General features: G+C 49.6%; 5 protein-coding genes across 5 annotated transcripts; 3 read left to right on the top strand and 2 right to left on the bottom strand.

The window, feature by feature from the left end:
• Positions 1-110: 110 nt before the first annotated feature.
• On the top strand, positions 111-793 carry BO79DRAFT_257991 (protein transporter TIM23; the record flags this gene model as incomplete). Its single annotated transcript, XM_025686276.1, has 2 exons — positions 111-695; positions 770-793. The coding sequence occupies 2 exons, from the start codon at positions 111-113 to the stop codon at positions 791-793; spliced, it is 609 nt and encodes a 202-aa protein (XP_025536680.1).
• Positions 794-5,208: 4,415 nt separating this feature from the next.
• On the top strand, positions 5,209-6,020 carry BO79DRAFT_247326 (uncharacterized protein; the record flags this gene model as incomplete). The annotated part of the gene is made up of 3 exons (XM_025685636.1): positions 5,209-5,598; positions 5,668-5,867; positions 5,919-6,020. The coding sequence occupies exons 1-3, from the start codon at positions 5,238-5,240 to the stop codon at positions 6,018-6,020; spliced, it is 663 nt and encodes a 220-aa protein (XP_025536679.1). The 5' UTR covers positions 5,209-5,237.
• Positions 6,021-6,337: 317 nt separating this feature from the next.
• On the bottom strand, positions 6,338-7,644 carry BO79DRAFT_231192 (NADH:flavin oxidoreductase/NADH oxidase; the record flags this gene model as incomplete). Its single annotated transcript, XM_025684141.1, has 2 exons — positions 6,338-7,426; positions 7,480-7,644. 2 exons carry the CDS (start codon positions 7,642-7,644, stop codon positions 6,338-6,340), a joined length of 1,254 nt encoding a protein of 417 aa, XP_025536678.1.
• A 1,343-nt stretch (positions 7,645-8,987) lies between these two features.
• BO79DRAFT_210678 (uncharacterized protein) lies at positions 8,988-9,797 on the bottom strand. Its single transcript, XM_025682858.1, has one exon. The coding sequence runs from the start codon at positions 9,661-9,663 to the stop codon at positions 9,175-9,177; it is 489 nt and encodes a 162-aa protein (XP_025536677.1). The 5' UTR covers positions 9,664-9,797; the 3' UTR covers positions 8,988-9,174.
• Positions 9,798-12,234: 2,437 nt separating this feature from the next.
• On the top strand, positions 12,235-13,256 carry BO79DRAFT_272136 (Isochorismatase hydrolase; the record flags this gene model as incomplete). Its single annotated transcript, XM_025687414.1, has 4 exons — positions 12,235-12,476; positions 12,539-12,809; positions 12,878-12,945; positions 13,021-13,256. The coding sequence occupies 4 exons, from the start codon at positions 12,235-12,237 to the stop codon at positions 13,178-13,180; spliced, it is 741 nt and encodes a 246-aa protein (XP_025536676.1). The 3' UTR covers positions 13,181-13,256.
• Positions 13,257-14,619: the final 1,363 nt, after the last annotated feature.

Below are 14,619 nucleotides of genomic sequence, written 5' to 3'. Positions count from 1 at the left end.
CTCCTTTCCCTTTTCTCTCTCTATTCTCCTATCTGTATTCATATTCTCCATAACCTGTTTAATAAATTCACCCACACCTTCCCGCCAATTCAACCACCTCACTATCCAACATGTCGAACATCTGGGACTCCATCACCGGTCGCAAACAATCCAAGGGCTCCGAGGCCACCGCATCAGCACCAGATGCTACCAGCTTCCTAGCCGATCTTCCCGACCCCTCTCAGCTTCATCCCCTCGCCGGCCTGAACCAAGATACCCTCGACTACATCACCCTCGAAGACTCCGCGCTCGACCAAACACCCGGATCGCGCTCTGTGCTGCCCTCCCGTGGATGGTCCGATGATCTCTGCTATGGAACAGGAACGACTTACCTTGCTGGTTTGACTCTCGGTGGTGCCTGGGGTCTGGCGGAGGGACTGAAGAAGACGCCCGTCACCGCTCCGCCGAAGATCCGCCTCAACGGTGCTCTCAACTCCATTACGAGACGAGGACCTTTCCTCGGTAACTCGGCTGGTGTGGTCGCGATGGTTTACAACGGGTTTAACTCCGGTCTGGGCTACGCGAGGGGTAAGCACGATGCTGCTAACAGCATTGTGGCGGGTGCGTTGAGTGGAATGGTCTTCAAGAGCACGAGGGGTCTTAAGCCTATGGTGATTTCGGGTGGTATCGTTGCTGGCATTGCTGGTGGTTGGACTGTAAGTCTACTCCTGCCCCCTTTGTTTGATTATTTCCTCCTCGAACATATGACTAATATGTTATGTCTCAACAGGTCCTGAGCAAGGCTATCCTGTAAACGCCAACAGCCGCCAATTCCCTCATAACTGTATTTTAGCCCTCGACTCGATACCTCGACCCGAGTCAATCCACCTGATCCGTCCACGCGTTTCGGAATCCCCATATGATTGTATGGTATATGGCCTCTTCACCAAAGACGGAGTAAAGGAACATCAGCCCTGCCTGATGTCCCCCACTCCGTTTTGTTTTGTTTTCTCGCTGTATTAGAACGGTTTCTCCTTATACTTTTATCCTCGTCGTCTCACACGCACACACACACATCTTCCCTCTGGCGTACAAAGCATCGTTTGTCGCATTACTTTACAGTCCATGGGTTCGGAACCGGCATGGCAATGGGTTTATTCGTTACTTTTTTTATTAGTGTTTATCTTCTGTACATATAGCGTGAGTTCTCCTATGGGGTGTTGCGGGTTAGTCTTTTTCTTTGCTCGGCGAACCAGAAGAAAAGCCAGTATTGCAAAGCAGGAGTGCTAGCTTCAGCTATCCTCAAGTTGAAACCTTAATGTGAAATTAGGGAGTAACAAATGAACAACAACTACCAATTCAACCTACCTATCATCCCAGTGACAGACAGCATGACAGATCCAATGATTACCTTTAAAAGAACCCATACATCCCCCCACTTCCATTCCCACTCCAACTCCCACCCCCAGACTCCAACAACCTCACCACCCCCCCAAACCCCAACCCCTTCACCTCCTCCACCAACTTAACCCCGGACCTCCTCCCCAAATCCACCTTCACCCCAACCTCCATCACCAACAATCTCACCACCCCCTCATGTCCATTCCTCGCCGCAACCCTCAACGCCGTCATCCTCCTCACATCCATATGCTCGACATCCACATCCCCACCCCCAAGCCGGAACAACTCCCTCGCTACCTCCGTATGGCCCCTTTCCGCTGCAGCGATCAACGGCGTGCGGAGATACCGGTCCGGCGCATCGGGATACACCCCACTAAGCAGGAGTAGTCGCACCATCTCCAGATGGTTGTTCTCCGCGGCGTGGACAAGCGGCGATGCACCCACTGTCCCCCCTGCTATCTGGGGTCGTAAGTGCGGGTTTGTGGCTGGGTGTGCGAGGAGGGCTTTCGCTATGCCTATGTGGCCGTGTTTGGCGGCGTGGGCGAGAGGTGTGTCGCCGTTGGCGTCGGGGAGGTTGGGGTTTATGTCTGGGTGGTGGAGGAGGTGGTGCGTTAGGGGGAGGTTGTTGGTTATTGTGGTGAGGATTAGGGGGGTGTATTGGTTCTCGGGGGATGTGGGTGGGGATGAGGATGAGGATGGGTGGTTTATGTCCACGAGGGGATGGGAGAGGAGAAGGTCTGCGGCGATGAGGTTGTTCTGTACGATGGCGAGACATAGGGGTGTTGTGCCTTTGAGGTCTGGGAGTTGGGGGGAGATGGTGGGGGATTCGAGGAGCCAGATGATGGCTTGCGTGGATTTGTGGAGGATGGCGCAGTGGAGAGGGGTGAGGCCTTGGGTGGTTTGGAGGTTGGGGTTTATGGTGGTGGTGGAGAGGAGGGATTCGAGGGCGAAGGTGGTGTTGGTGATGCAGGCGAGGTGGAGGGCTGTTGAGCCGGTGATGTTTTGTGTGTTGAGGTGGTGGTCGGTGCTGTGGTTGAGGGCGGTATGGAAGACGGTGTCGTTGTTCTTGATGATGGCGTGCATTAGGAGTGTTGTGTTGCTGTTGTCGGTGATGTCGTAGCGGGTTCGGTTGTCTTGTAGGAGTAGGTGGATGATGTGGTGGTTGTTGTGGAGGACGGCGAGCATGAGAGGTGTGCGGCCTTGGGAGTCTGTGTGGTTGGGGTCTGTGAAGGGGAAGGTGAGGAGGAGCTTTAGGATGTCTATGCGGTTCTTGGTGACTGCTATGTGGAGGGATGCTTGGCCGTTGCTGTCTGGGATGTGTGGATCGATGTGATGTCCGTTGTTCAGTAGTGTTCTGACGATATCTGTTTGGCCGTGGGAGACTGCTATATTCAGGAGGTATTGCGACTGGTCGGGGGTGAAGAGGGAAATGTCACGTCTGCATTGCAGTAAGCTCACTACATCTGCGTGGTCGTTGTCTGCAGCTGTGAAGATTGAAGGGAGCCCTTGTGCATAGCGATTGACGTCGATATCAGGGCGCTTCAAGAGCATTCGGACAATACGGGCTTTGCCCTGGCTAGCAGCGACCATCAGTGGTGCTGGGATGTTGCCATTGCGTCCGGTGTCGTTCAGCTTGACTTTGCTGATCTGGAGAAGAAGACGAACGACTGGCTCATGGCCAACCTGGATAGCAGCTAACAAAGGGGATATATCATGACAGTCAGGGAAACTGGGGTCAGGCAGCCCGGAATGGAGCAATAGCTCGACTACATTTGCTCTGCCATTTCTTGCAGCCAGGAACATTGCGGTCCTCTGCATAGGAGCAAGGATATTCGGCTTCGCCTTGTGCGCCAAGAGCATCCTCACCACTCGATCATGTCCTGCTGCAGCTGCTGCATTGAACGCACTTCCGAATGGACCATAGCTAGACGTAGTCTGAGAAATCTGGACTCGCAAACCCGGATCAGCCATCAACATCGTGTGGATGAACTGATCAGACCCTCGGTAGGCTGCAAGCTGAAATGTGTCTCCGAAGGCGCCATCTCGTTTTCTCCTATTGACGCCGCGTAAGATGAGCTCTTTGGCTAGGACGGTGTCATTGTTGTACGCTGCAGCGTGCAAGGCGGCCCCGAGAAAAGGATGGCTTGTATTGGCATGTATGCCCTGTTCCAGGGCCGATATAACAATACTCTGTAAGCCCATCCAAGCTGCCAGAAGGAAGGGAATGCAGTTGTTGTTGTCTTTGTCCCAGGATTCTATCCAAGGCATCACAGCGGTCCTGTAGTTCTGGAGCACCCACTCACGACCGCTATACGTGGTCAGGGCAACGCTGATGGCTCTCAAGCAACGGCTCGTGCTGCATTTCTTGCGGTCATGCTCACTTGCACATGTTCTCAGGTAGTCTCGGATCTTAGTAACCTGGGTCTTGAGTGCGGTATCCTGGTTTATATATTCCAGGAGAACCCGGGACAATAGACGATTGCTGATGCGCTTGTCCACTGTACTGATATAGAGAAGGTTCACCACGATAACTTCATTCAGATAACCTATACACAAGCTGACTTAGTATCTCGCGTCCAGCCAGTATTGACCAGACTATCCGGGGAAGACAAAGCATACGACAAACCATCCTCAGGGACAACAGTTCCTCCAGACTGAGATAACGCAGGAACTCTAGCACCACGTCCACGCAGAGATCCGCCAGACCCATGATTACTGAGATCTTTGCAGGCCTGTAGCGAGGCACAAGCTGGACAGAGGAGAAATGAATACTGCATCGCTATTTATATCCTGCGTAGGCATGCAGGAGTAAAATGGGTGGCTGTCAGATGAAACATGCCAAGAATGGAGATCAAACCGGGGAACTGTAAGGTTGTAGCTGGCTAGCTGAATAGGATAGAAGGTTTAGATATGGCGTCGCTCATTACTTATGGTAAAACTGCAATGTAGATCTTGAGCTGCCAGTAAGAAGATCAAAATGTTGGTGTTGTAGCTTGGTCGTGTTGATAGTATGATGGCGGACCGTAACTTAGTCTACATTGATATGAAATCTGTTGGTATGTGTGCGGAATTCGTGCTTCACATCCCACACCATTATAAGGCATGGGTTTCACCTAATTGCAATGCAGAAAAATGCAGCATGGCTTGTGTCTAGCCTATGGAAAGAACAAAAACCAAATCTAGATCAACTCTGAGGTGTCCACCGCATATACTAGTTCAGATATATATGATATTTTGCTGTTGTTGTGGAAGCTCGGGGGGTCCCGAACGCGATGGGTTCGGGAACTACTATGAAGTTGGTATGTTGGGTCCAGCAGATCCCTGACACTGAAATGACTCGGATCATAAGTTGAGCGGGGTCATAAAAGGGTAGCATCTATTCTTAAAATTGAAACCTAGCTCACATTCAGAACTGCCCAATCCGCAAGATTGTCCTCAGAAGATTGACTTCGGTCAAGGATTAGGGTTTACGTTAAATTCAGAAAGGTTAACGGAATATCTAGTTTTCCGACAGTAGAAGGTGACTATACCTGGTGTCTCAGTTGATAGAAAGTAAATTGACAGATTGTGGTTTATCTTGCTAAGGTACATTTCGTGTTTGTTGAATTAGAACCTCGAAGTTCAGTTGAATGGCATTATTGGTCAATCTCACGCCGTGTCCACCTTAGCAATCTCAAACTCTCGTTCAAGAGTGGACCCAGCCTTCAGCTAAACAACATACCACTAGCCGAGCGCCAATCTATCCCCTCTTCAAACCCGGTGCTACTAAGTACTTAGTGCGTACATCAACCCTCAAGTTCCCCCTCCAGCCACATTATCCCTCTCTAACAGAGAATCAAGGAGACCACACAACCAAAATGTCTACTTCGGGCCTGCTCTATGCAGCCTCTAGGCTCAATTCTCCCTCGCAAAAATCATCAGATGTCTTCAACACCTGGTATAATGACATCCATGTGCGTGATGTCCTCAAGACCTCCGGAATCAACTCCGCAGCCCGCTATGAAACGGCTGCAGTGCCGCAAGATAGTTCCCCGTGGACATTCCTCGCTCTCTACCCCGTCCCAGACATCGAATTTCTGAACACAGAGGAGTTTACGAGCATCCCTGTGACTAGTGATGTTCTGCCGGGGCCAACACACAGTTGTATGGATATAGCGCATTTCGATATCAGGCGATACCGCGAGGTTGGGAGAAGAGAAGACTCGGCTATGCCATCAGGTGAGACTTATAAGACAATGGAAGAGAAGGGCGAAAGCTGACTCACTCCTGTGATGTTGGATGTGTTAGGCCCAACGTCTCATCTCCTTACTGTGGAATTTGACTTGCCTTCACACATCATAAACAAAGCCGATGACCAGGCTGTGATGGATTGGTTCTGTGGAACATATAGTAACGGCGTGCCTCAGCGGGTGGCCATTCACGAGGTCTTCTGGGCCATGTTGTTCCCGGAGGGGAAACCAGCAGAGCCGCCGCGTTACTTGGCATTGGTAAGCTGTACATTCCTAGCTTCTGCCTTCATCTTGACTAATAGATGATAGTTGGAACTTAACGGTGATGACAATGTGTACGACGAAGCTATCAAGAAGATCCAGTTGGTCGCGAATGTTGGCCAGTGGAAAGTGCACAAGATCTTTGACTGAGTATGATTCACTTGCTGAAGACTCCACTCAGAGGGTGATATATCCGTATATCTTCTTTTTGAACGTACTATGGCCGTATCGTTCTTGGGGTTTCTTGCGTTCTATACCAGGATAGCTCGTAATGTTCTCGAGTAGGTAAAGATTTTCTATATTCATAGATATCACAAGAACCCAACTACATCATCATGTCACATTACAAAGAGACCATCAATGTAGAACATGAATGCTGAGGGAAGCGGGGATAGCTAATTAAAACATGGTGTATTTGGTCTCTCTTATTCTGTATCTTGCAAAGATAAACACTCAACTCTATCCCATCATAGTGAGGATTTATAGACCGACGGATCGACATATGGGGTCCCTCCCCGTTTGGAAAATCCCCAGCGGATCTGGCCCGGCATAGCAATCTCAACATCAAGGTGCTGCGCAAAGGTCCAGACCAATCCAGGATCTTTCTGAAATCCACGCCCAACAAGAATCACATCCAGTCCTTCTTCTTCGAGCAACCGATTTGCCAGCCTCCCATCTTTGATATGACCAACAGTCGCAACAAGCATCCTTTCCCCGACTGCCTTCTTAACCGCAATGCCAAACGGTGCCTGAAACCCAGGCCCAGATTTCACTTTCTGACTCGAATGTAAACCTCCAGAAGAGACATCAATCAGATCGATAGCTCCTTGAGCAACCAACGCTCCAGCAAACTTCACCGCATCCTGCAAGCCCCAGGTTTCTCCCAAACCACTATCCAGCCAATCCGATGCCGAAAGACGCAGGAAAACAGGTACATGCTCACCCACCGTATCGCGAGTCAACTGCGCAATTTCCAACGGCAATCGCATCCGGTTCTCAAAAGATCCACCATACTCATCTGTCCGCTTGTTCGTGTAGGAGGTCAAAAACGATGCAAGCAGATATCCATGCGCATTATGAATTTCAATGAAATCCGCTCCAGCCACAAGGGCCCGTTTCGCTGCCGCAACCCACGCCTCCTTGAACTCGCGGATGTCGTCCTTGCTCATAGCTCGCGGTTTCGGAAATGTCTCGCTGAAGGGTACATCACTGGGTCCTTTGACATTATCGGGCCATCCACCGACATTCTCTGTTGCTACATTGCCATGGTTCATCATCCAAGGTGCAGTAGTACTCGCTTTCCGACCTGCATGTGCAAGCTGTATACCGATCTTCTGGCCTTGGCTATGCGCGAACTCGATGACTCGAGCTATCGGCGCGATTTGTGAGTCTTTCCATAGCCCGACATCCTGCGGTGAGATGCGACCTTCCGGTTCGACAGCGGTGGCCTCGATCATGATAAGGCCTGGGCCTCGCTGGGCTATACCGCCCAGGTGGGCGAGGTGGTAGTCGGTCATGTGGCCATCCTGGGCGGAATACTGGCACATTGGGGATACCTAGAGCAATCATTGTCAACAGGCCGTTAGCTTGATGGTGGTAGGTTTATTACCCCAAGACGAATCTGAAATGTTAATCCTCGAATGGTAATCGGCTGGAAGAGCTTGGGTATCGCCTTTCCACTGGTCTGCGGGTTCGCTGCTGTCCCTGCTGGGGTTTGTTGTGCTGGGGTAAAGTAGGAAATGCCCTTTGCGGGCTCGATCTTGATGTCCTTCATTCTGCTTTCTTCTGCTGATATTTTCGACTCTTTCTGTTTCTGTGAGGGGCCGGTCACTCAATTAATAGTAGGAATTGACATGCTTGCGTCACATTCTTCAACAACAGTAAGAGAAAAATCCGTTCCCCAACCCCCCCCCCCCCCCCCCCCCCCCCCCCCCCCCGAGCTCACATTAGTCCCATTTGAATCCTAGGCCTGCCCGGTGCGGGGTTGATCGACAATTTGTAATCCTACATCCTGAATCCACCAACCTCGGGATATTGTGGTGCTTTCTCTTTTTCCAATTGAACAGATACCATGCGGATATATATGGTCTCTACTACATACCTTGTGGAACGACGGAACCTCGGCAACCCAAATCGACACGTAGACTGTGCGGACATTCCGAGTCATCGGGTCTCGAGTATATACTATACTATAATGAGTAACAAAAGTAAAAGCTGATAGATTGCAGGAGAAGTAAAGACGAATAAGTGGTCTATGGGTATACCAAATACGCATATTCGTCAATTGTACGTCTTCTATTCACGAGTAGTCTAAGTAAGCCCAGCACTCACTTGGTAGAATGTAACACACATAACCTACGAAAATTACTCAGAATGACTCTGAATCAAATTCTGCATACTCTTCTCAGTAACAGGATAGCATACGCTTACCGCAACTTGTAGCTGCATTGTTCAAAGGAAGGGGAAGATACACTCATGTATTAAGCATTCTTGACTGATAACTCATAATGTGTCGCTTTTCGCACGAGTCATCGTTAGATCTGACAAACTGCATTAGACGTAATATTTATGTGTTCTCTTTTTGACAGAAATGGTGACTCTGAACGGTCCACATCTCTATCCTTAGCCTTTTATAAGTATTGTTTGAATCACCTTTCCATAGCTGAAGTAATATTTTCTGGTTGTCTGTTGTGGATGCACGTGATATGAAGCAAACGGAGTAATATCTATGCCTAAGGCAGTTCCTCAACTAGGTGATACAGACCATATTCCATACCTATCAGTTGGTAACTAGTTCACGTTAGGCATGAGTCAACTGTGACTCCGCTATGACTTTTGTAGAGAGACATCTGAAAGTTTACAGGAACTCAATCCCTAAATTCCAAGATAATATAGGCTTTGGGGGGTCCTGAGTACACTAGTAGTACCTCTTTTCGATTGGTATAGTGCAAGTTGCTGTGGCAGGTTTATGCACTAGTAGGGAGGATTCATGTAGACGTGTATATACCAATGGGTATGTATAGTGTCTATCACTGAACCAAATTGGAAATTGCGCATATGCAACAGAAAATAATTTATGAAGTGAAGAAAACGACAATGGTAATATATAACACAAACAAATGAAAGATCAAAGTAATGCTAAGAAGGACGGACTTCCGCTAGCAAAATGGTTCAATCAAGACGATCTTTTCCCCAAGTTACTGTACAAGCCTGCTCTGCTCTATACTATAGTATGCCATCTAAACCCCCCAAACCCACATATCTGCACCACCCCTAAATAGTATAAATTCCTCATATTAATCCCCTACAACAAGAAACCCGCAGTCGACCCAAAGAACAACAGCGCCAACACACCCACACTCTTCTTCGTAACCGCCACACCAGCCCCACTAGTCGAAGAAGCCGACGAACCGCTCGAAGTGCTGGAACCCGTGCTAGACGAGCCACCAGTAGCAGTAGCAGTCGAGACGATAGTGCCAGCGCCAGTAGTAGGAACGCTACCGGTAGCAGTAGCGTTGGCGTTAGTGTTACACCAGACCTCACCAGCCTCGGAGGCCTTGATGAGACATTCGGCCAGGGTACCGACGGTCTGGTCCTGAGCCAGACAGTAGTAGTCGCAGCTGTCGTAGGAGACGATGGAGGCGGAGCCACAGCAGCTGCTCATGATTGCGGAGTTGTTGTTGCGCATGGGCATGGCGCAGGCGGCATCTTTGACGGGGATGTCGTAGAGCTTGTTGATGCAGGTGGAGGAGGCGGAGGCGGCGGTGCCGGTTGAGGTGGTGGTCACGGACATGGTGGTGGTGGTGGTATTAGTGAGTGGATTTGGTGAGGATGGGTGTGGGTTGAAGATAGTAGTGGTATTTAAGATTGAAGAACGAGTGTGAGAATGGTAGATATTTTTTTCTGTATGGATCTGAGCCACGGAATGGATAGAGTATGGAGAAGTAGAAGCCACAAAGGGTCAGGTCACTACTACTTATAACTGTTCGGTACTACTACTTTCTTCCTATGGGTCTTCTATAAGTGTCAGTGCCTGGTACCTAACTTAGAAGCGACCCGGAAAGGGCTAGCTAGCCATGGGTTGGTTGGTTACAGACATGGCTGTAGGTTCACCGCTACGGCTCGCCCCTGATCCCTCTGTCTATCTATCTCCACTAGAGACCCTCAGCCTCCCTCTGTCCCATGTCCATTCTTCTAATTATGGGCCCTCACTAGACCGGATCGAGCCCTACGGGCTGCGTTGCATCCCCGAGGGTCAGCGCTACCGGATGGCGAAGTGCATGTGGCTGGACTATGATTAAGGGTACATGGTCAGAACTACGAAGTGAGACTATGAATAGCTGACTTCTTTTTTGATCTCTTTTCCTAAACGACAGAGACTATGGCTACTGAATGACGCGTGCAGTAGATAGCATGATGCTGCGATATACTTAGCTCTGCTTGGCATTGTAGAGGATATACCGAATCAGAAGCACAACGGAGTGAGACAAAGTGGAGGCCATCGACCCTGTCCACTCTGGAGGGAGCAGGATGGGGCGTTATGGGGGCACTGGGGATGAAGTCACTTCCATGTTGCGTCCAGAGCGGCCCCTTGCCCTGGTCTATATTCCTTTTGTATTATATTGCAGCTGCATGTTAAGCGAATGATTGGGCTACTCGTGGTGACTTCCATATGGTGCCAGGCCATGCATCAACTGCAGTGATGAGCATCATGTCACAATCGGAGAAAGGCGGTACTTCAAAGTACATGATGCATGCATGGCCAGGCAGCAAGCAGGTACAACGCACTCCCGTACCGAGTCATCATCATAACTCACCAGTCGGAAACGAGCGGTTCGTTCCAACGGGAGGGAGGCGAAGAGGAATGAAAATTTCGGATGCCAGCCTTGGCAGATAGGCTTATGGGTGTCCAGTCAAGGAGTGAGGATATAACTTTTCCCTGGAGTTGTGAGATCGCCCGTATAGTCTTGCGATCTATTCGCAGTCCGGTGGCGTCGCTTAACTGTTCGCGACAGATAGCCAAGAAATCCCCAAAATCTCCGCTGGCATCGCCAAAGTTGCCTATAATTGTCACCCGTGGAAGACAGACAACACAGCCATCGCTGAGGATTTTGTTCTCTTGAAAATCTTTAAATAGGCCCATCTATAGATAGGTGGTGAGTGGGAGAGCGGGTCAGCCGGTAAAGAATTCTGGACGGTGGTGTTGTTGTGGAGAGCCCGGGTAAAGACTATTCAGGGCTGTCCATCTCCACACCTCCCACAGGGCGACTGCTTGCCCTGCAGTTTCAACTTGATTGTTCAATCAAATATCGAAACCGGAATTTGAATGATAAGCACGAGTCAGAGACAACTGGCTAATAATTCGCAGAAAGAGAAATAATGGATAAAGGGGAGTCCTGCTCCTGCACGTAGCAATACAAAGCACAAGTATGTTGCACAAGGCATTTCAGAAGGCCCGAGCCTCCCACCTCAAGGTTACTCAACATCTGACTGTCCATTCAAATCGATCGTTGATTTGAGATTCGATGCAGGACTCAGATAGACTGCCAGAGTCAGCCAACTGTCTCGATCAGGAGGCACGAATGCCTGCGCCACAATATTAACCCAATTCACCAACTACTCTACCTCATGTAAAGAGTAGATGAGTTACACAGAAGTACTCCGTACTTAGGAAAAGATAAACCCAACGGGAATGCAGTAAATAGTATCGCCTTCAGGGCAAACGCAACTCCCAACCCAGGCTTAAGCTTTAGGGTCCCCACTTGGGGGAGATCAACAGCAGAAGATCAGCTCCATTCCGGGAAAAGCCCCTTGGAAAACAAACAATCACCCCAATGAGGTAGTCAGTTACTTAGTTAGTTAGCTACCTGCACAAGTGCGCCCTTGCCAATGGATTCTTCATCAAGACAAGACTACTACTTATGATCTTCCCGTCATCCGGACCAGTTATCACTCTTCTACCAAGAAAAAGCCATAGAATCACTTAATAAATGAATAATTACTAAGTCTGACAAAAACCCGATCAAGTCGTCATCTCCGGTGTGACGTTACTCCTCAGCTCAACTGATCACAAGTAATCAATACTAGCTTCACTAGCGGATCGCAGACCTAATATCATAAAAAAGCAACGATCAACTAGAGGCAATAGTCCCATCTGGAGAGGTGGAGAAAAGAATCACATTGATTAGTATGGAAGAAATGGACAATTTCTACTCCGTAATGTACATAAAAGACCCCTGCTTCAAGTTAGAGCAAGTTTTCACTTTCAGATCAGCGAGTCTATCCCATCCGTTGCATCCCTATCTTTAATTTTGATTTTTTCTTCTTTTTGCTGTTTAGTGCTTCCCCCTGCAGCACACCAACCATGTTCAAATACTCGCTTGCATGCCTGGCGCTCCTGGCAACCGGGTGTCTCTCCTCAACCACAACCACTAGCAACCCAGGCTACTCACGGAATATCACCTCGACCGTTACCGACCCGTCGTTTAGTTTCGGGAAACATTATGCAGTGCTTAATCTAGATCTTATCGATGGGTTGGTGGCCAATGTGAATACTACCAGGTCCGGGCAGTTGTGGATTGATAATGTCGCGAACTGGATTGATGCGTATGTATTATTTGATCTTGGAGAACTGCGGATACATTATACGGAGTACTTATGTCGTAAAGTGTGCACAAGCAGGACCCTCCCCCCCTGAGTATCTTTACTCGCATCTTCTTCTCCAACACCTACCGTCCTGAACTCGGCAACGCTCCCTTCGCCAGCGCGGTGACTAGCCTCGGCAACGCCACAGCTTCGAGTCCCGATAGTCAGATCTATTCGGCATTCAAGACCCTGGATAACTATGATGTGGTGCTGCAGAAGGCGCGGTATTATGCTGGTGCGGGGAACCAGCTGGAGGAGATCCTCAGTTCTCAGAAGATAGATACTGTGATCTTGGTAGGTGATGCCATGCAACGGAGTGGAAGTCAAGTCAACAGATTTGCTGATCAATATGTAACTGGTAGTCCGGGATCCGTACTTCGGGAGTAGTGCTTAGCACTGCGTTTCGTCTGTTGGATATGAACTATAATGTGTAAGCCAGCACCACGGTTCAATACCGATCACGCATGTGGAAAAGGCACTGCTAACGCATCATGCTTGACAACAGCTACGTTATCTCGAACAATACGATCGAGACTCCCTCATCATATGCCGCCCTAAATCAGAAGGTTATCTTGGAGGGCATACTTCCCGAACTGCCGGTCAATGTAATCAGTATCGAGCAGGCTATTGGGGCTCTCAACCGCTCTGGACCAGCTGTGTATTAGCTGGCAAGCCGGACAACCTGATGGAAACGATGATATAACGCCAAAACATATGGCTATGATGGACAGCGGTTACGGACTATGATCGATCTAGTTATGATAGATAAACTATACTGAATGGTAACCTTTCGAAGCACATTAGTGGTTGGGAAAGTTTGTCCCCAGCGACAGCAAGGACAAAAGTCCCAACTGTATGCGTCCGACCAGGGAACGCAAATAATCATGCATCTGGAAAGCGAGCATGGGTGGCGCCTGCATGCAATAGCACAGGGAGCAGGTTGCCCTGGTGCCACACCGTGCATGAATCCCGGGTCTCGCAGGTCGGCGGCTGCAGCGCACATACTTGAGACATCGAGGGCACCAACAAATATTAATCTGCATGGAACCGGAGATAAAGATGGACTGTGTTGGGTAGAAGTAGTTTGGAAACCCTCCCCAACCAATGTTTTAGTCGAGAAGAAAGCATTCCATTGAGACGGTCGCCAACAATTGCCAGAAGGCGCAAACGCTGACATGCCGCATGGGCGGTGCTGGTCGCTTACGGATCCGAGCCACCGTCAAAACAGTGAATGGCCGGGACCCTCGCCGGACGGGTTCGGAGTTGACCCGGTCGCAATCACGAAGCCGACCCGGACAAAGACAGGGGTGGAATGATAACATCAAATACCATCGCCTATTATTATACCAGGATGAAAGGTGAACGGGATAATTCCATGCCCGGAAACTTTACGGAGTACTGCGTGAGCAGCCCGTAATCAGCAATCGGGTCGATGAAGCGCAGCAAGGCGTGGGGTGCCAAGACTCGAGGGCGCGAGAAAGATTGACGAGAGAAGCCCGAGGACCGGGAAAATCTTCAGAGTTCAGACAGGCTTGTGGATTTGGCGAAGACCAAGTCCGCCGTTCGTCCTGAGTCAGTCATGACAGCTGAGCGCCTGGTTCGGGGAGACTTGGCAGTTGTCGGTGCGTTTTCTTAGCCCATCAGTGGCTGTTTCCATGTTCCACATCCGAAACAAATTCGACCAAAACCTGAGGAATGATGAAATTCGGATAGCTTACGTAGGTTGGGTGGCACAGCGCGTCGATCCGTTCACCTCAAACCTTGAAATGGGAAGCAAAAGAGGAGGCCAACCAAAGATTGGCAGCAGAAGAATGGATACGGCCCAATTTCGATGGAAGGGACACCAGGCGAGCTAGTGCACGCGCTACAGTAGCGTGGTCGGCGATGTGCACAGTGCGTCAAATGATCGCGAGCAGATAGGAAATTAACGAGATTAAGCTGATGGCCCTAATTGCGTTGGAGCCAGAATTGCTCCCTGGACGGAGTTCTTGTTGCTATTATGGGAATTTTGGTGGGAAACTCAACCAGGTTTGGGATTTCAAACACCGGCGCATCCAGACCTCTCTGAGTCAACAATAGGAGTACGTACTTTGCGAGGGTATAT

The sequence above is a fragment of the Aspergillus costaricaensis genome, assembly GCF_003184835.1.
Source record: "Aspergillus costaricaensis CBS 115574 unplaced genomic scaffold BO79scaffold_29, whole genome shotgun sequence".
In the NCBI taxonomy this organism is placed as follows: Eukaryota; Fungi; Ascomycota; class Eurotiomycetes; order Eurotiales; family Aspergillaceae; genus Aspergillus; species Aspergillus costaricensis.
This window is presented reverse-complemented; position numbering and strand designations above follow the sequence as displayed.

Excerpts from the sequence above, each read along its gene's own strand:
- BO79DRAFT_210678 (XM_025682858.1), bottom strand. The coding sequence starts at position 9,663 with ATGTCCGTGACCACCACCTCAACCGGCACCGCCGCCTCCGCCTCCTCC.